This window comes from Grus americana, chromosome 2 (genome assembly GCF_028858705.1).
Source record: "Grus americana isolate bGruAme1 chromosome 2, bGruAme1.mat, whole genome shotgun sequence".
NCBI classification, from domain to species: Eukaryota; Metazoa; Chordata; class Aves; order Gruiformes; family Gruidae; genus Grus; species Grus americana.
In genome coordinates, this window is record NC_072853.1 from 36,890,818 (window position 1) to 36,910,856 (window position 20,039).

At 46.7% G+C, this 20,039-nt stretch overlaps 1 protein-coding gene across 3 annotated transcripts in view; it reads left to right on the top strand.

The window, feature by feature from the left end:
• Positions 1 to 4,913: 4,913 nt before the first annotated feature.
• SLCO5A1 (solute carrier organic anion transporter family member 5A1) overlaps positions 4,914 to 20,039 on the top strand; it is an 86,528-nt gene continuing 71,402 nt past the window's right edge. Inside the window, exons 1-2 of one of the 3 annotated variants that reach the window (XM_054818112.1) lie at positions 4,914 to 5,005; positions 6,096 to 7,485. In XM_054818112.1, the coding sequence (XP_054674087.1) occupies positions 6,525 to 7,485 (961 nt within the window). In that variant the 5' untranslated portion in view covers positions 4,914 to 5,005; positions 6,096 to 6,524. The other 2 variants (XM_054818110.1, XM_054818111.1) reach the window with 2 other exon arrangements.

A 20,039-nucleotide genomic window follows, 5' to 3' on the forward strand; every position in this document is an offset into this window, starting at 1 on the left:
AAATGAGATCTCTGTGAATGAGAGTGAGAGGGAAATCTGGTTTAGTGTTTGTTCATGGCTTTGATCCTGGGTTCAAACAATGCTTCCACCATTTCAGATGAATGCTTACATCATTTAAAAAGCAGGATGTAGTAGAGGAACTGGGACTTTTTGGGGAAAAATGTGAACATGAAAATGAAACGGCACAGAAAGGCACAGTCCAACTCCCTTCTTCTTCTCCCATGTAGACTGTGTGAGTGTCTCATGTCTCCTTATTGCCCAATACTGCTGTGACAGTAAGAAAAAAGAAAGGCTTAAAACCAGAGGTATAGATCTTAGGAAACAATCAGAGGCACTAAATGTGCCTTTGCATTCAAGACATATACCATATCTCATCTTATCGCTGCTAGGCTACCACAGCCCTGTATACATTCCTACCAAAGTATCCTCATGTTTAATAATCTGGTATATCTTACGCGTAAATAACTTGGAAAAAAGGTATCTTTGATGATTATCTGGTGGATTATCTGCCTTTAGATATTCCTTGCTCGGGGCTAGAGTGCAGCACTTACAGCACTGCGCTGCAGGATGAGCTGTGGCTCAAAGCTGCCCAGATCCCCGGCATCCTGCGGTGCCCAAGTGAGAGGCTCCCGCCGGGCTCCAGAGTGGAGGAAGGGGCCTGCTCCTCTCCTCAGCACAGGGATGGAGGAAGCCCTCACGGCTCTCCTCAGACCTGAGAGACTGCCCATATAGAGGTCCTGTGCCGACTCTGAAAGCTTCCCGCATCCTCCCCCTTCCCTCTGCCCCACTAGACAAATTCCTAGCACAGTCTGACATGTTGCAGGGTTGGGAATTAGAGTCCCTGCCTCCTAGTTTGTCACATAGCATTTATCAATATGATCTCCAGAGGTTAACGGTATGTAGAAAAAGAAAATATGCTTCAGTTTCTCCTTGTTTCTTCTATACTTTCTCTTCTAGTTTTTTTTAAAAAATATTTTATTCCTTATACTCCTTATGTATAAAAAACAACTGAGACTTTTTACACTTAAATTTATTTTTCAAAATAAGAGTTTTTCTGTGTGTACTTGCATAGGAGATAGACATAAATAAATGAGAGTCAGTCCCATTTTTAAGATGCTTGACTAGCTTTTTTCAGATAAACACACTTAAACACTGGGCTTTTGCTTGAGAAGGAAAGTCTAATTTTGAAAGAACTGTTAAAATTATCACATGTAGATTCAGTATAACTTACCTTCCGAGACTTGGCACCTTCTAAAATAAAACAGGAAGCCCTACAGAACCATCGCTATGGGTAACATAGGCGTCATGGGCTCTATCCTGCAACTAGGCACTCGAAGGGGAGCCTGTGTTTATAGGCAGGGTGCCAGATTCAGCTCTGCGATGGGCAAGGCATGCCAGAGCCTTCCCTGCGCTACCCTTTGCAGGTTGCCTTATCACCTGCTGCTTCTGACTGGGCCCCTTGCACTGATGCAAGCCCGGCTCACCACCTCTCCGTGCCCGATGATCACTAGATGGCCAACTGAACCCATCGCTCCCACCGCCCTGGCCCCACTGTGGATCGTGGGGCAGCTGCCTGCATGGGAGGGCATGGCACAGGGCAGACCGTAATGTAGAAGAATGACCTCAGTGAGAAAAGGGAGCCCTTACTTCTCTGATATGTACAGTTTTAATGCTGATAGCTGTCACCCCTAAGCTTAACCGTTATTTCTGAGACTATATTTCTCTTTTCTTGCTTTTCCCTATCGCTTTGCACCTTCCTCCCATTCATGGTTTCTTTATTTCATTCACAAAACTGTAGCTAGCTCTTCTCCAGAGACTGACAAATGTTAAGGTGAATTTATCTGAACAGTGTCTGAGTGTGGTTAAGCTCATTTCTTGTACTAAATGAGCTCTTTAGTTTAGGATCTACTGTTATAAGTGCTCTCTCTGACATCCCAAATAAAAATAATGAGCTGCTCTCTTCCAGCAGTGAGCTGCCCTTGGGAGTTCATTAGGACACCAGCTTGGTGCAGGTCCCCGAGGAGTGAAGTTACTTGTCCTTTCGCTTTATGCTCCCCAGTGCTCACACTCCAGGAGGACCTAAAGCCCATTAGCCTCCTAATGCACATCCTGTTTTGCTTATTGCTTTATTAATATTAGGCTGGGAATGAGGAGCAGATGTTGCCCAAAAATGGCAGCAGTGTTAGGGAAAAGGGGAAGGGAGACAAGTGTGTTGATCTATTGTGTTTGTGGCATAGCATCGAGTGGAAAACCTGGCAGGAAATGTGAAATACTGAAGAAAAAGCAGAGTCGCCAACTCATGCCACCCTTCAGCCGACTTCTTCCCTCTCTTCGTGGCGTGGAACAGACCAGGCTGAGGCACCGCATTGGGCATCAGCAGGTCCTTAGACTAGCAAGTACATGTAAAGCCCTAAATCTGTCACAACTAAAGTGTGACCTTAAAAAGATGGCACCTTTGTAGCTCTTTCACCTTCTCTTCTGAAACTGATACAGGTGATGAGACTAAGCCAGTCTGAATTAAGGTACTGCTCTCCCCCTCTGCTGATGGTTCCCAGGTCTCTGCCAAGAGGTCATGTCCCACTCACCACCACACAGGGGCACCCCACGATGGAAGGAGGTTGTCAGCTGGGAACTTAGGTAAGTACTGTTAAGGAGAAGGGCCTGTCTCCCACTTGTCCTGACTTAATGTCTTTCACTAACACAGATAAATCAAAAGTAAGATGTCAGCCCTTGTCCTTAATCTAGTAAAATGGGAACTATGTTCTTTTGCAGCTGTAGCCATAAACAGAGCATTTTGCAACACCAATTGATTGCTTTGTGCTTGAGGGATACTGTATATTTTAAATTCACTAGGGTGAAACTTTAAAAGCAGAAAGTTTGCATAATAAGTCTTATACAGTTTATCGTGAACTTGGGTACCATCATTGCACCTTCTGCAATCAACCTGTCAAGTGAAGAGAGTAATATTGATTTCCCATTCACCCCTTGGCACTGGATGCTCATACCCACTGCAGACTACAAATACTCTCTTTGCTCAGCTAACCTGTTATTTAAGTATTCAGAGCCAAAAGTAAGCAGGGAAGTCAGGCGTTTTGGCAGCTGTAGTCAGCTGGAGCAACCTCCTAAAATAAACATCTTCACCTAGTCCTAAGGACAATTTTATCTCTTAGTTTGTTTGCCACTGCAGAAAGAATTGCAATTGTACTTGTTTGCAGGCTGTACTGTTTGCAACTGCTGTGAAGGCTGGGAATGCTGCACCCTTATATTTTCCCATGGGATTGGAGAATGCTTTGGTGATATTTATGGTTATTCTGTAATCTCATGAAAATTATTGTTGGTTTTATAAAACAATGGCTAGCAATCCTGGTCATAGAACAAGATCCCAAACCTGATATATAAAGACATGATCTGTAAAGCTTACAAACTGCATTATCAGCTCATCGTATACTAGTTCAAGTGCAATGGAGTTACTGAAGCTTAATGGGTTACTGCCTACCAGCTGAATTATATGTATGTTCTCAGGGATGGCTCAATGAGATGACTGAGTTGAATTAAGAGCTTGTCCTTGTTGAAATGGACTATCCTCTCTTCCTCTTTCCGCACGACCTCATCTCTTTGGTTTTTTTGTTTTTTGGTTTTTTTTTTTTTGCAAGCTCTTGTGCTTCCATCATTGGTGAAGTGATCCAGCTCATAAAACCAGAAAAAAAAGTTTCTTTCCCTTGGATTGGTTTCCTGCCGCCTCAGCTAGCTGAATCAGCTTACTGAGGGCTGAGCTGAGGGCCAGAGCTGGCGTGAACAAAGCTGTGGACACGAGGGGCTGACCGTGGAAGAGGAACAAGAAGAGAGGAGCTGCAGTAAAAACAAGCTCTGGGATGATGAAATAGAAGAAACCGTGTTAGAGACCTTATCTAAAAGGAAAAAATAAGTGCAAGGAGTTTTTCAAGAATCCTTGAAAATCTGTCTGAATCGAAGAGAATGCTAAAACTGCAGGCCAAGACAACCACTGGACTTGGGGTACCTCATTGACATGGGAAATATGGTGAAAACCTAGGGAAAAAAAAATTGTTTTGGCTGTGTTGAGCTTGAGCTGTTTGAATGCTAAGCAAGCACAAAGAGGTATCAAGCACAAGCTTGATAAAAACTGAAAATGGTATCCTATGAAACTATCTTATCGATCAAGATTATAAATAAGTAAACAAATATGGTGAGTCAGTCTTAAACACCTTTTTTTTTTTTTTTTAAACGAGGGAAAAGAAATCAAAGGTAAATCCTCTATCCTGCCAGAAAAGCACTAGCTATTCAGAAATGTGTAGGCTATTATACTTCTTTGGTGTATTCCTTGGCATTATTTTATGGTAAAACTTAGGGCAAAAAGAGGAATATTTCATCAGTCCACCCTCTATCAAACCGCAACACATGTAATAATTTGCAGGACTATTTAGTACTAGGGCTGTGAAAACAGAGACTTGAGAGGAAAACAAACCAGTGCAATTCAAGGCACGACACAAACTGAGAGAGGGGCATTAGGAAGGAACTCTATGAGAAGTAAACTCCAAACCACTTTTCCCAGGTTTTGTGCGTGTTTTCCACTTTTGGAGATAGTTTACATTGGAGACAAGACCCTGGACAAAATGGATCATCAGGTGGCCTGGCTTTATATTTTCCTAAAAATAAAAAAATACACACACACCCCCACTCCCGTTCTTTCTTCTCACTTTTCAGCAGACGCTGTAATTGCGGTCTTGTCTTCCGAGTATTTCATTATTTTTTACACAACGCGATGCCACACCACGGAGCATCCTAAATGCCGGCTGGGGCTGACAACCGCGCCTACATTTCGCGGGGCGCTCCGCTCCTCTCCGCTGACTTTCTCAGCGACGGGCGCCAAGTTGCAGCACTCGGCACCTCCACAGGCGAGCGAAGGCACCGGCCAGCCCCTCGCAAAGCCTGCCCCGCCGCCGGGCTCACCCTCCCGCAGGGGCTCCGTAGAGTCTTGCGAGGGGATGTAAGTTGGTTTATGGCGGGCTGCCGCTCTGCCCCGTCGGTGCAGGTCGCGGGGGCCCCGGGACCCGCTCCCTGCTCGGCGGCGAGGGGAGGTCGGAGAGGACGCGAGTGCCAGGCGGCATCGCCCGCCCCAGCCCGACCCGCCGGCGCCCCGGCCCGCAGGCGGCGGCGGCGGGCGGCGGCGGGCGCGCCTGCGCTCCGCCGCGCCGCTCGGGGAGGCGGAGGCGGCCGAGGGGGACCTGGCGTTGGGTGACAGGCGGGGTGGGGGCGCAGGGCCCGGCTGGCTCCCCGGCTCGTTCGCCGGCCAGCCCCCCGCGCCGCAAGCACGGTGAGTAGCCCCGTCTTTCTTCTCCGCGGCGGCCGGGAGGAGAGAGCCCGGAGGAGCGCCCCGCCGGCTCCCCCCGCCCTGACCGCTGCACACCCTCCGGGGGTGGGGGGAGAGCCGCCGCCGGGGCGCGGTTGCCCGGGCTGCCGCTACCTCCCCCGCCCGCCCCTCCGCACCGAGCAGGCGGCGGCGGGGAGACAAAAGCGGACAAAGGAGGCAAAACGCGTGTTTCGCTGCCGGGGTAGGCAGGGCTGGGCATCACTTGTCGCACGGCGGTCCCGCGTGTCGGCGGGCACGGGGGGCACCCGGGCGAGCTAGGGCGGCGAGATCGGCCCCGGGGTGCCGGCTCCCGGGGTGCTTGCTGCCGGGCATCGGCTTTGTTCCCCTCTCCTCCGCCCGCTGCCGCTCCCCGGGCCGCCGAGTTGTAGCGGAGTATTTATTTCAGCGTGTTTATTTTTAGGCTGGAAAATAAAAGTCTTGGCACGGCCACCTTTGGCTGTTGCATCCGGCGCCAAATAAAAGGGTCGCGCTCTGGCCGAGGGCCACGGACGCATACGTCCGGCCCTGCTCTTATGTAAATCCATATGCTGTCCCCAAGGACGCGGTCCCCGGAGCGCTCCCGCGGCCCTGCCCCCCGTGGGGGCGGCGAGCACTCCCCGGAGCAAAACGCGGACTCCGGGGTCGGGCGGGCAGAGGCCGGGGCGGCGGGGAGGGGGGCGCTGGGGCTGGCGCCGCTGACCTCCCGTGCTTGCTCTCCGCCCCGCAGATCGGCAGCACTTCCCCCGGAGGTCTGTCACCGGCGTCGGCGGCGCGGAGAAAGGAGGATGCGGGCGGCGGAGCAGCAGCAGCGGCGGCGAGCGGCGCTCCCCTGCGGGGGCCGGGCTGGCCGCGGGGCTCCGGCGGGCGGCTGCTGAGCGCGGCGCCGCGGGCATGTGGCCGCGGGGAGCAGAAGCCGCGGGCAGCGGGGGCGCCCCGGCGGGCGGGCGGCCCCTTGAGCGAGACTGAGGGAGGATGGAGCCACAAAGGACTTTGGCTGACACGTGCGGCGGGGCCGGCGGCCGCGGCTAGGGCCACCCCCCTCCCCTCCCTCCTCCCCTCCCCGCTATACTGCGCTCCCGCCGGGCCCCTCAGCGCGCTCGACGCACGGCGGCGATGGAGCCGGCCGGGCTCCTCTGAGGCCGCGGCCGGACCCAGCATGGCCTCGGCGGAGACCCCGGCGCAGCGGCGCCCCGGGGCGGAGCAGCCGGCGGCGGCGGGGGGCCGGGCGGAGGCGCCGCGGTGCCGCAGCCTGCCCGCGCTCGGCGGGGCGGCGCCGCGGGGCTGCGGGGCCGCGCTCGGCTCCCCCCTGGCGGCCGGGGGGAGCGGCGGCGGCGGCGCCCCGCTGAGCCCAGCGGCCGGACCGGCTCCCCAGGACGGACGGGGCGGGGGCCCCGCCGCCGCCGCCGGGACTGCCCGGGCCCCCGCTGGCGGCGGCGGCACCGGGAGCTTCCCCCGGAGGACGGAGCGCGGCCAGCCGGCGGCGCCCGGCCGAGGGGTGTCCCCGGGCCCCCCGCTGCCGCCGCCACCGGTGCTGCTGGCAGGGCCCCCGGGCAGAGTGTGCCTGCGGGCCGTGCTGGCGGACTCCCGCTTCTTCTTGGTGTGCATGTGCTTCCTGACCTTCATCCAGTCCCTCATGGTCTCCGGCTACCTGAGCAGCGTCATCACCACCATTGAGCGGAGATACAGCCTCAAGAGCTCGGAGTCGGGGCTGCTGGTCAGCTGCTTCGACATCGGGAGCCTGGTGGTGGTGGTCTTCATCAGCTACTTCGGGGGGCGTGGACGGAGGCCGCTCTGGCTGGCTGTAGGGGGGTTTTTCATCGCCCTGGGGGCTGCGCTCTTCTCCTTACCTCATTTCATCTCTCCGCCGTACCAGATCCAGGAATTGAACTCCTCTGTCAGTAACGAGGGCTTGTGCGTGACTGGCAATGGCACCGCCAAAGAGCAGTGGGACTCGCCGGCCTGTGTCAAGGACTCCGGCGGAAACGACCACTCTCTCTATGTAGCTTTATTCATCTGTGCCCAAATCCTCATTGGCATGGGCTCGACACCCATCTATACCTTGGGACCAACCTACTTAGATGACAATGTCAAGAAAGAAAATGCCTCGCTTTACCTAGGTAAGGCATCTAAGTACCAGGGTGCTTTGAAGGCTGAACCCCAGATCTCTCTGAGGGACCGGTTATAGGTACTTCTGCCCTGTTCCTTCTGAACAACATCTGTGCTAAGCTTTCCTTCTGAAGTGAACTTTTGAAGTAAAATTGCCATGCTTTCCTATTTTAAACTGTTTTTTTCCTCTTTTTGTGGAGTGGTGAACAGCAGTAACAGGTGGAGCTAACATAGTATGCGTAAAAGTGGCTGTGCTCATGCCCTCCCGCACGGGAAACAGGACAGCACAGGTCGGCTTCTCTAATGCTTTTTGGCACTTGGCATTAGCCAGTGACTTTTTCAGAAAGCAATGTTAAAGTTTGCCATGTCCCTTCAAGTTTCTTTTTGCTAATACAGAATTTTGGTCTAAATTTTGGTCAGCATGCCTTTAGCCTAGAGTCTCAATCTATGGTGTTAAGCCTTTATAAGAACTTTCAGAGATTTTGGCATGCTTCGTTTTACTTTTCCAGCATTCATTTATCTTTAATCAGCAATGAATTTTGACTGGCATCGGTAAATCATCTGGCAACTCAGAATGGGTTAAAAAACCTGTTGATAAAAAACAGCAAGTAAAACCTTCAGGGTTAAGAGCCCAGTTATGGGAGCTCAAGGGACGCAACAAAATCAGAGTCCGATCTGGCACCTTGCTTCCGTGAGGTACGGACCGGTCTTCCTCATAGTCCTTGTTATGGTGGGAGAAAGGGGTTTCTCAGATAACTGTGTACTAAACTTCTTTTGAGTTTGAACATGATAACGAACACCATATATTTTCGATAGTTTGTGTAACGTGTAAGACGACCGACTGTTTTCTGAATTTGCATTAGTATCTCACATGATTCTGTAAGAAATGAGCCTCACGTACTCCTTCAAATTCTTTTCAAATAAGGAGAGGCACTTAGGAGGCTGAGAGAGCTGCCAAGGGGTTTTGGATGCTCAGCATTACCATTTGCAGTTCAATTTACTTTGGCTTTACGATAACTGTGGAGATAATAATTCTGTGCAAAATAGACACGCATGAAAGGAATACACTCGGCGTGTGTGTGCAATTACTTTAATAAGCAAAATAAGTATTTTTATTCCTTTTGACCTGTTCTTCAGCAGTTTGACTGTTCCCTGAACCGTTTTAAAGCCATGCACAGTCTATGTGCGGTGTCTTGAGAAAGCCTGAGGCACTGTTGGTTTTCGGGAGACGGAAGAGGGGTTACCGTGTTTTTTCTGTTGTTTTCACAGCATTGCTAATCTGCCTAATGAAATATTTGACAAAGAATTTTCCCTCTCTTCCTCCCCTCTCAGAAAGGTTCAGTGGTATGGAAATTTTGATTAACCTGTAATCAGCTTTATTGGCAGTATGAAAAAGCAAAGCATCTTGTTGCTGAGGTTAGTTACTGTAGTTCGGAGCAGCAGAGAGGGGACTGAAACTTTTGCAAACAGACGATTTCATACAGTTCTCAAAAACATGGAAAAAAAAGGAAATGGAAAGGCTGTAGGTGAGGAACGAAGGGTAAAAGAGATGAAGGGTGTAAAAGGAGGAAGAAGTCTTCACCAAAGGGGGAGTAAGGTCAGTGGTCGGAAATCCTCACTGTGCAGGAAAAAGGATGCCTACCGCTGAAGTGCTTCTAGCACAGGAAATCGTAATAAAGTGACTCAGGTAACTTTTAATTGCGGCAAAGATCAGCCTTAAAGTTAACAAAGGTAAAAGACACCAGCAGCTGTTGGAAGACTCTGTGTGACCCTGTCACCAGGCACTGAAGGCAGCTTTGATCTATACTGGGAATAAGTTGAAGTTCATACGCAGTGATACAGAAAAGCAAAGATGAGGTACCCAGCTGAAGTGTAAATGAAAAATTTATGCCTGTGATCTGATTGTGTCCACAGGGAGAAGAAGTAAAATGAACAGAAAGCATGTTTAAACATAGAATAAAATGTACCATCACCTCCTTTCAGTCTTTAAGCTACTCAGGGCTAGAAGCAATGTTGCCTGCCATTAGAAATCTTGGTATTATCTTTTTTAAACAGTGTGAAATTCTGAGGAAACTTTTAACTCCCTCAGGTTTGAATATTTACCTCGCTTTAGACTTAGGCCAATGACTTTTTGAGGGGCAGGAGTACAATCTGAGTTCAGTGGAAAAAAAGATCATTGTTTGGCACGTTGATGTGAGCAAACATGGTTTTTGGAGCTTCTCAGAGGTTTGGAATGTTTAATGTCCTCGAGGAGAGGGATTTGCGGGTGGCAGGCAGCCCAGCCAGGCACGGGGATGGGATAGAGGTGGCCGGGGCATGGCTCTGCAGGCCAGCCACTGCACATCTTGCGTTACGCAATGCCTGTTTCTCAAGGCAGTGTGATTATATTACTGGGGCAAGCTATGCAAATGATGTCATAATGTAAAATGTATGTCTGCATGTAGACATGAGCTAACAAAAAGTCTTGGAGTGGGCCATGGGAGCCGAGAGGTTTTGAAAAGAGAAGAAAGCCTGGTGAGACAGATGTGAGTTGTACGGATACATGTGTCTGAGTGAGGACAGTTGAAAAAAAAAGGTATCCTCTGACATAAAGTGGAAGGTCACTAACGTGTTTATTTGTAATCATGCTGGTAATGCATTCTATTCTTTTTTCCAAAGAAATGTAACATATATAAAGATGTGTTCAGGTGAGAAACTTTCTTTACAAGCATGCACACGATAAAAGTTCCACCGAGCTGCAGAGCCGAAGAGCTCTTCTACCCTGCGAGTGTGCCCACTAATCGTAGGTCAGTAAAGCCCCCCTGAGTATCACTAATCCTGATTCTGCAAAAACTCACCTTATGTGGCTGTGGAAGCTATTTTATTTATTTTCCAAGTTAATCCAGCTCAGGGCTCAAGTGGCAATAGCATATCCTCTTAAGTGTAGGCATGCAAGCTCAGTGTGGACAGCTGTTTTAACATTCCTGGCTGGAAGTCCTGCTCTCAAAAAACATATTCGATGCTTATACATAGTCTCTTGGCTGCCTACACTTAAGTCCATCTGTCAGGGTGGCAAGGCGCCAGTTTGCAAGGTGGTATGTGGTTTGCAGTAGGACAAAGGTGCCAAGCAAGGATGTGTATTTGGGCTGCCTGCATAGCAATGTGCAAGCTCACTCTTCTGCAGGATGTTTCTTCCTTGTTAAGGCAGTGCCACCTCCGGGTCCTCCTGCCCCTTAAACCTGGCGGTGCTTTGATGCCCTGATGCTAACTTTGAGAAAATGTATGACATCAGGCTTGGGAGCAAGTGGTGATTGTAACAGGTGCCTAGGAAATATAAGAACCGGCTCTCTTAATCACAGATAATCCAAAATGGAAGTTACACACTTTCTGTAAAAACTGAGCAATCACTAAGTTGTCTCCGCCCGCTCCTAAAGTCTCTCCCTTCTGTGTTTAGCCATGCTGTAGCATGTCTGTCGTCAGCTGCCTGATGTGTGTCAGTTCTCCTTCTAATTTATTAATTAATTAAATTAATTGCAATTTAATTTGGAGTCAGATTGGACTTCATGAGTCTTGTTTTGTGCTCTCCATGTTGTTTCTGCTACTTGTCAAATTCTAACACTTAAACACAGTTTTTTCCTAAATACTGTGGATTTTTTTGTAAGGATCCAATAGTTTGTCTTGAATGTGAATTTATCTTGTGATTGTATCATGAATGTATCATGAATTTTAAAAGCAGTTCCTTAAAATGAACTGTGGCACTTGGAAAGGGAAGTTTTTTTAGTGGTATTATAGTGCCTGAATAATTTTTAAATATTTTGCTTCTTTTGCAAGTGGATATTGTGATAAAAAGGGAATTTACTTTGAAAATTTGTGCATAGAAAGTCAATGTTAGGTTTTACAGAAATGTTACATTAATGAAAATATTTGAGCATTCAGGAATGGCTTTCACTAGTACCCCCAAAAATGACTAGTGGATGAATTAGTCATTGTGCTAAGGATGTTTTATTTCAGTTTCCAGAATGCTATCGGCTGGTTAGGATATGATATGACAAAAGGGTCTAAGTCAGTTTAATTTCATGCAGACTCTCCATAGTTTTGGGAACAAACCATAATTACAAAATGCGAAGGTAAAGGTTTTATGAGCTAAGAGCTGAAAAATTGGATAAACCCATGTAAATGGGGCTGGTGCAGATAATGGCTTGAGAGCCAGGAAAGTCAAAACCTTTCTTAACCTGGAAAAAGAACAAATATTTAGACTAGTTTCAAAAATATCTTGGACTCTAGCTTTGTTATCATGAGGATCATTTGTGGGTTGCTGTTTCTAGCATTAGGTAAACCATTTCACTGTGAGTGTATTCGACTTGGAAATCACCTTCCTACCGGTGTTTTACAGCCGGATGCTCTGTGTACCCCTCATGTCTTTTACAGACTTCCCCAGAGCATATCAACATGTATATATGTTGATTGAATTTATTGTATTTCTAGTTAAATGTACCCTTATATTGATGTCCTGCCTGGAAGGAGGGGGCAGAAGGAGCAGCTTCATGTACTCCCTCAGAAACCCACCACCTCTGCCTGCTGGGTCCTGGGGCAGAGTCCAGCTGCCGAACGAGCTGGGCCTCCATAACATGCCGTTGCCTGGATGTTGGCACGAGAAGCCCTGCATTTTTGTGCCGCTGTGATTGATTTGTTTCGGTCTGGCCACTTCTGGAGTTACGGATGCCACTGGAGGACAGGGGCTGGAGTCTGTCAGGGGCATCAGGTCCTCTGGGTGGATGCTGCAAGATCACTGAGGTTTTCCAAGGCAGGATCAACTTTCTAGCTGAACAGGAAGGACTGTCTGGAAGCAGTGAAGCAGCTGACCAGCATTTCATTTTATTCTCACCATTTAGCCTATGACCAGTTGTGGTTTACATTGAATATGCTTCCTGCTACCCGATATCAGAAAAGACTAGTTTCCTACAGGGTTTTCTCAGCATTGATCCCTACAGTTGGTAAACCCTACAGGCATAGTACATTTATTTTTACAGCATGTCCGTGAGGAGGCAGGATTTTATGAATCAAAAATTGAAGCAAAAGGCCATGTTCACCAGCATTTTTTATTGCTTGCTGTATTTCCCTTGTAAAAGAAGAGCATGCTGAGCTTAGTTGTCAAATACAGGGTTTTAGTTCATCTTAGTGAAAGTCACGTCTTGGTTTATAGGCTAACGTAGGCTAACACTGAGACTTGGCCCATTGGCAGTCTTTTTTGTGCAAACGTGCTTGCTTTGTTTGCACACTTGGCTGGGCAGAGCTAGCTGCAGGCTGAGTGTGCTGTGCTCTCGGCTGGGTGTAGAGAGCATTTTGGGATACAGGTGAAGTGATGGTGGGTGTGTTTATGCATATGGATTATATTGTTTTCCAACACATGATTTAGCACTCAGAGGGTTCAGTATTGTGCTTCTCTGGCATTTCTGTAACACCTTTTTTATTAAAATGCTGATCAGGCAGCAGGCATGATTCCTAATAATTATTTAAAGTAGTACTATGCAGTTCTATTGCCCTTTGCTATAGCAGAGGAAACAGATAAATTATACTTTTCTTCTCCAATTTAGTCTCCTGCTCCATAGGTGGACCGATACCTTTTTTTTTTTCTCATAGTATAATCTTAAATATAATTTTCTTAGGCATTTAGAGAAGGTGGGGTTCTGTGTCCATGTAAGCAGTGTGTGCATGCAATGAGTTCGATGAAAGGTCGGGGCAGCCTTTCCTCTGAAGTTTTCTGCCTGGGGGATTTAATGTTGTGAGTGATATACCTTCCCTTGCTCTGCCAGTGTCGTGTCCCTTGGGGATGCTTTCTGCATCTCTCCCGTGGTGTCCTTGCCATGAGCTATGTCATTGTTCACAGCTGTATTGACAAAGCATCGCTTGAAGTAATTGGCAAAATGTGTTTTGCCCTTCTTAGGAGCAAGAGGAGACTTATGCACATATTTCCCTGATTGTCTCTATCCTTTTGTATTAAAGGAGAAAAACTGGGTGGGATCCAGGGATCTGAAACACACTGAAGTCGCAGGCCCAGTTGTTTTCCTTTCTTAGCATTTGTCAAAATGTTTAGCATTTTGTTTCTGAGGCTGAGAGTGCCCTTTTCACCTGCTCGAGTTTGGGAATGGTGTTTTCTTGGAGAGCAGCTCCTCTCTTCTCTGCTTCTTTGGGCAGACAAGCATCTGAACCTGCCGTGGTCCCCGGAGAAGCTTGGAAACTTAGATGTCAAAGTGGCCTTTAAGTAACAGCTTGTTTGTACCTTCTCCCAGGAACTGAAGGCTTGGGATCTAGTGTCCGATTACCCCGGGGCTGGAAACTTGAGCTGTCTGCTGGATACCCTGACTATTTTGTAAAGGGTCCCTGTAACTACTCCTGTTGCAGGTGGATTAGAGATGCTTTGCGTTTCATGCATTTTCCCTTAACCTTTGTTCAGTGGCCACCTCACCTGGGAGGACTTAATTGCTGTGAAAGTGCTTATGCAGTCAAAAGAGAGGAGACTGGATTTCTCCCTACCATCGTTCAAAGAATTTCTCCCTACCATCATTCAAAGATACGCAGGTTTCTGTCTTGGCTGTGCAGGGAACGTGGGCAACTAAATAAATGAGGCTCGACTTGCTGTTTCATCCTGAAGGTCAGCACCTAAAAATTCTGATTTTTAAAGTAGGCGAATGGATTTCATCCATGGATTTTAAAAGAGCAGAAAAGTAACTCAGTCATTAGACTATTTAGTCTCACGCTCTCTTTTTAATCCTATTTTAAGTCTTTTTCACCCTGATAGCACTTTTAAAACCCTTGTTACTTGGGAAACATGAACTCAGTTTTCCTTTTTTGTTGGTTTTACATGCCTTTCCCATTTCTTTTGGAAACAGCTGAGACGTTACCATGCAAAAATGGCACATACTTCAACTGGTCCCCTCTGGCAGTTGCTGCCTCTGTTGACTCTAGTCAAGTAAGTGTTAGCTCTGTGTCATGCTGCTGATGGATTGGACGGTGCCACGTGGACTCTGAGGGCAGGGCAAGCCGATCGCCTGCCTTCCTGTGAATCATTTCCAGAGCTGTCAGAATTTCAGCTCCAAGTCCAAGGGTGCCTTTGCAACCCCCCTTAGTAGCTGGGGGGTTGCTGTGAGTTATTAGGGCTGTAATCTGAAGGTGCTGAAGTGGCACAGTTGGAAGAGGGAAATATTTTCCCCGGGGAACCTCTAGAAGTGAGGGCTCTGCACAAGGAGCAAACAACTCTGTTGGCCTTCTGGGTCCTGGTGTCCATGCTTTTATTCAAGCAGCACGGCTCAGTTGGACTATTCGGGCACGTGGGCCGGAGCTAGCAAAGTCTATGGCAGCAGACAACTCTGCGGTTCAGTGCAAACTAATTCCACTTGAGTCAGCCAGATCCGTACCCCAAGTCCTTCCAAGTACCCAGAAAAAAATAGGACGTTTCCCACGATGGGAAAGAATATGTCAGTGTCCGGCAGCACGGAGAAGTATGGGCTGTGTCCTGCTTTGCTGCTGAACAGTTGGGAATTTGGGCATCTGTCGTGCTGTCACCAGGCCAGAAATTCAGACACTGCATGGCGTTAACGGGAGAGCTAACGAACCCAGGACTTTCGTCTTCCCTTTCCTCCATCCTTCTCTTCTGCCATGGTGAATTTGTTCTTACCTGAGAAATCGGGAAGTGCGGACACAGAAACTGGAGTGCTATTTTATGCTGCCGTTAGACCCGATAGTCTAATCTGAAAGCACTAATTCTCATGTAGGTAAACAGCTTGCTTGGCAGCAAAGACAAATTACACCAGTTAAAAACATCGTACTCGAGTATTAATTACATTTTATGGTGAGTTTGGAGGAGATGCAGTTGGAAAAATAATGTATATTTTTACTTGTAATTTGAACAAGTGGATACAAAATTATTCAAAGAAAATAAACATGAACTGTGTCATGTGAAGTACTTGCAAAACAGTACTGCATGTTTACTAATCATATGCTCCTGTGCTGCTTCTCTTTGATTTTCTATTCCATTTTGAGTATGGGTTTTTCAGCAGCCTGCTTTCTTTTCATTAGCTTGCTGGAATATTTTTGGTTGCTCCCATTTTTTCCCTTACATATATCAACACTTTCTTTGCCTTGCACCATGCACAGCAGGACCTCAGTCTGACCATTACCCTCTGCACCTTTTATTTTTGGTGCTTACAGGATTAGAATGAAAGCCTCAAGAGTGTCTCAAAATTGATTTTCTTAAAATCCAGTGCTGCTCTGAAACCACCTACCAGCTCTTAAGTTGCTTGAATTCAGTAAGCTTTTGCAAATTAGCAACTACTTTCCATATTTATCTGTCTGTTTTCAATCAGCTGCTTCTAAGTGATAATAAGTAGATCCTGGATGGATTCTCCTGTGGTTGTATCCTTTCCTTTCTAGATTAATTAAGCTATCCTCTAGAGCCAGAATATTTCAGATAATCCATGTATTAGCCGAGCGTATCTTCTGATAGATGCATTGCTACCCAGGGCATGGTATTTGCTGTTTCATGCTCAGGTTGTAGTTTACCGCAGTGTTTGTCACAGATTTGTTCACGGTGCTTTACTTCAGGTGTCGTGTAGGCACTCAAAGGTGCCAGTGGGCTCCTGATGTCAAGTGCTCCCAATGACACCTTAGTTCTCACTTCTTCTTTTTATCAGTCCTTGGTTAGATTAAAATCTAAATACCCAACCTCCCCAGACATATTTTAAGAAATGTGTTTTTGTAGATAAACCAGATAGTGAAATAGTTGTGAGCACACTGTGGTGGCTGCTAACCTGTAATTACTCAAACAGAATGTGTTAAGCCAGCCTCATTTGTGTCTAAAAATATCTAAAGGAAATACTCTGTAAGATATTATCTGATGTTGCTGTGTGTTAAGCTTTCACTGTACTTAAAGAGAAATTGCTGTATTCAACTGAGCTGTTGACCCAGTAGATTTTGCTAGGTGTAAGACGACTGAAAACACTACCTTTTCTATGAAAGGTCCCAAAGGAATCAGCTCGTACACTCAGAAGTCAAGACCACGTGAAATTCACGAGCAGGATACCCTCAGGATGCTGGTTAGGTGGCATTTTTCAGCTGAAGCAAAACCAGGAAAGGTGAAGGAGAAGGGAAGGTTCAGTGCCAGCGGCGTGGGACCAGCAGTGCTCTTCTCTGGTGTGGTCCCAGGTGGTGGAGGGCAGAGCCAGAAGGGGCTGTGGGCCAGGCGGCACCTGCTGGGGCCACTTCCAGGTGGAGTCTATGGGGAGGGCTGAAGATGCTTCTGTAAGTGTCTGTGCAGTCCGGGAAAGCCCCTGGCAAGGCAAGGGAGTTTTGGAGATAGAGACAACAGAGAAGCTTTTCTTCTGCCCACACTTCTTTCCCCCAGCCCAGCATTTCCCAACATGCCTCTCCACACCATCCATCTGTCCCTGCTGTTTCAGTAGCTGGAGTTTAAAAAATAATAACAAAATAGTTTGCCACTTTGTGAATCTGAATTTACGTTTCTGTTTGTTGCTTCATCCCAGTGAGTGAAGACGAGGTTTAATAGAGAGTGTAACCTTTTGGAGTGCAAATATCTTCAGTAATAACCCTCTCATTTTAAAAAGTAACAAATTTGCAGATGACCACTACGTAATATTTGTCTGTAATTTTTGTAAATGGGTGATTTATATCAACTCGATTTAATACAGCTCTCTCATGACAAAAATAGTGAGGGGATCCCTAGGGAAATTTTATAGTCATGGGGGAATATAGATAAAACATGAGCTTTTGAGTCTGCAATATGGTAGTGCTGATGCACACAAATTCACACATTTGTCTGGTAAGTTACATAATTGACCTAAAATAGGAATTTCAGAAAATTAAATTTCTTCTGCTGATAGCATGACTGAGGGTAGGAAGTGGGATTTTGGGGTTGTCAGAAACAAGTAGGTGTTAATTTGTTACCACACCTGTACTGTGTAACTGGAGGAATATTAGTCCTATTATATAAAGAGAGTAAAAAGGCTCTGAACTCAGCACTTCATTACGGTCACGTAATGCCATACCGTAAATAATTTTTCAAAGGCAGCGCTGTGGTGTGAACGGATGCTTGAAGGAAGAGCTGTACTCTAAATTATAGTTCCTAAGTAGCAATTGCAGTCTCTTGTTAGGTGGAAGCTCTGTATATTCATTGGCCTCAGTGACTGAATATTTTAATGGGACAGTAATGGTAATGGCAAAGATATAGCTGGCCGGTGTGAATTCCATTGGCTGCAGATGCAAAGTAGGCAATGATATCTGTATGTTTACTCCCATGGCTTCTCCAAAAGCTCTGGGAGAAAGAAGATGAGCATTTCATTTGGGAGAGAGTACTCTCTGCATTTAGAGTACCTCTGTGCCTGAGCCTATGGATAAGTATAAAAAAGACCTTTCTTCATTAGCTTTTGATCCTTGCCTTACTTGATATTTGCTAGCAATTGATTTTTGGTTTGATTAGGACATTTTTTGTGCTTACTGAGTTTATGGGTTATAAGTCTCCAAAGCTGGAACTCCAGCTTATAACCCATAGCTCAATAAGCTCCATCTTTGGACGCTCAGAAGCAAGTAGGACACAGACAGCAGATAGAGAGGCATTTCACCTTGAAAGGCAAAATAAAAAGACTGGGTAAGGCTGCTGCGCCTGTGCATTTGTGGTAATTAAAAGAAGTCCAGAGGAGGGCCACGAAGCTGATCAGAGGGCTGGAGCACCTTTCCTATGAGGACAGGCTGAGAGAGTTGGGATTGTTCAGGTGGGAGAAGAGAAGGCTCTGGGGAGATCTAATTGCGGCCTTCCAGTACCTGAAGGGGCCTACAGGAAAGACGGTGAGGGACTGTTTATAAGGGCATGTAGTGACAGGACAAGGGGTAATGGGTTTAAGCTGAAGGAGGGTCGATTTAGATTAGATGTTAGAAAGAAATTCTTCCCTGTGAGAGTGGTGAGGCACTGGAACAGGTTGCCCAGAGAGGTTGTGGAGGCCCCATCCCTGGAAGTGTTCAAGGCCAGGTTGGATGGGGCTTTGGGCAACCTGGTCTAGTGGAGGGTGTCCCTGCCTGCGGCAGGGGGGTTGGAACTAGATGATCTTTGAGGTCCCTTCCAACCCAAACCATTCTATGATTCTATGATAAGATCAGCCTTCTATAAGAAATGAGGTAAAACTGATTGACTAGTATTTGCCAGGTCAGCTAATGGTGAAGGAGGTGAAAAGAGCTTTTAAATCTGGTGAGTCAGAAACCTTGGGTACCTGTGTGCCTTCTCAGCCTACAGTAAGGATAAGAGATGCAATTTACTGGAGAAAAATAGAGGAATATACAAACTAAAATAATTTTAAGAGTTCCTACACTGATGTTGTTAGAGCAGCTATTACTCCTTTGGGTAAGTAGTAATATTTTAAGTATTCGCATAAGGTAAAAATGAGCTGTTTATGATCAGATAGATCTGTAATTAACTTCCCTTCATCCTTATTCTCCCTTTCATCCTCCCCTGCATCCCCACACTCCAAATTTTAATCCTACAAAAAGAAGAGCTTACCGTGGGTGTGATGCAATGTAATGCTTTCAAGAAACCCCCTTGTTTTAATTCTCAGAGTTGTACTGTATATTTATGCATATCTTGAGGATTACAGAGACTGAAAAAGGGATCTATCATATGTCACAGTTTTAGGGTATGTGAGAAATGACATCTCATTGTTTACCCAAGTAGGCATACTGAAATCTTTTGCTAACTGTTGGGTCAGTGTTGACCACTTTCCTGTAAGAGAAGAAGATGTAACTGGTTCAGCCAGTGAGAAGACTGCTGAATGGTTGTGGTAGAAGAGTTTGAGAGCCATGAGGTTTATATTAGCAGATAGGTATCCTACACAATGCGTCAGATGCATTTTGTTTGAATTATGCCTGACAGGAAAAAGAATGGTGTTGTGTATTAGGAATGTGGTGAATTTCCCTTGTCTAGTTTAATAAGATGCTCATATCAGTTATTTTGTAGTCTGAGCATTAGGATTTCTCCAAAGTACAACTGCTGGGCTAAGCAACTCTTCTAGTGCTGGATTAATCCCAGTTTGTGTGGCCTGTCTGGAGATATTAGAAGAATTAGTAGCATAGCATTAGAAGAGACGGTAGCGTAACCCTTGTGACTGTGTCAGAGAGTCCCTGGATGCTCTTAGGACTGCTGTCTGCTGCTTTTCTACTGAATCAGGATACAGAGTGTGAGGAGCAGTGCGGTTATTTTTGTATGCAGAGGACTGAAAAATATTACAACAATTGTGCCCTTAATTTAGGCTGTATTGCATTCCTGTTAAATTAAAAGCAAAAAATGTGTTGAGTTTTTTGCTTCCCCCCCCTATTTTCTTGAGTAACAAAATAGTGTGGAGCTTGGGGAACTGACAGCTGGTGGTTTTCTGATGCAGGAGATTTGACTTGAGGAATATATGTGTGGGTGTGATGATATGAGGCAGCCTCTTTGTACAACCCCTTGGTGATGTGCTGTATGCTCTTGTTATGCATAGTGCCAAAATAGACAGTAATCCTCTTACGTGGGATTGTGAAGCAAGTAATA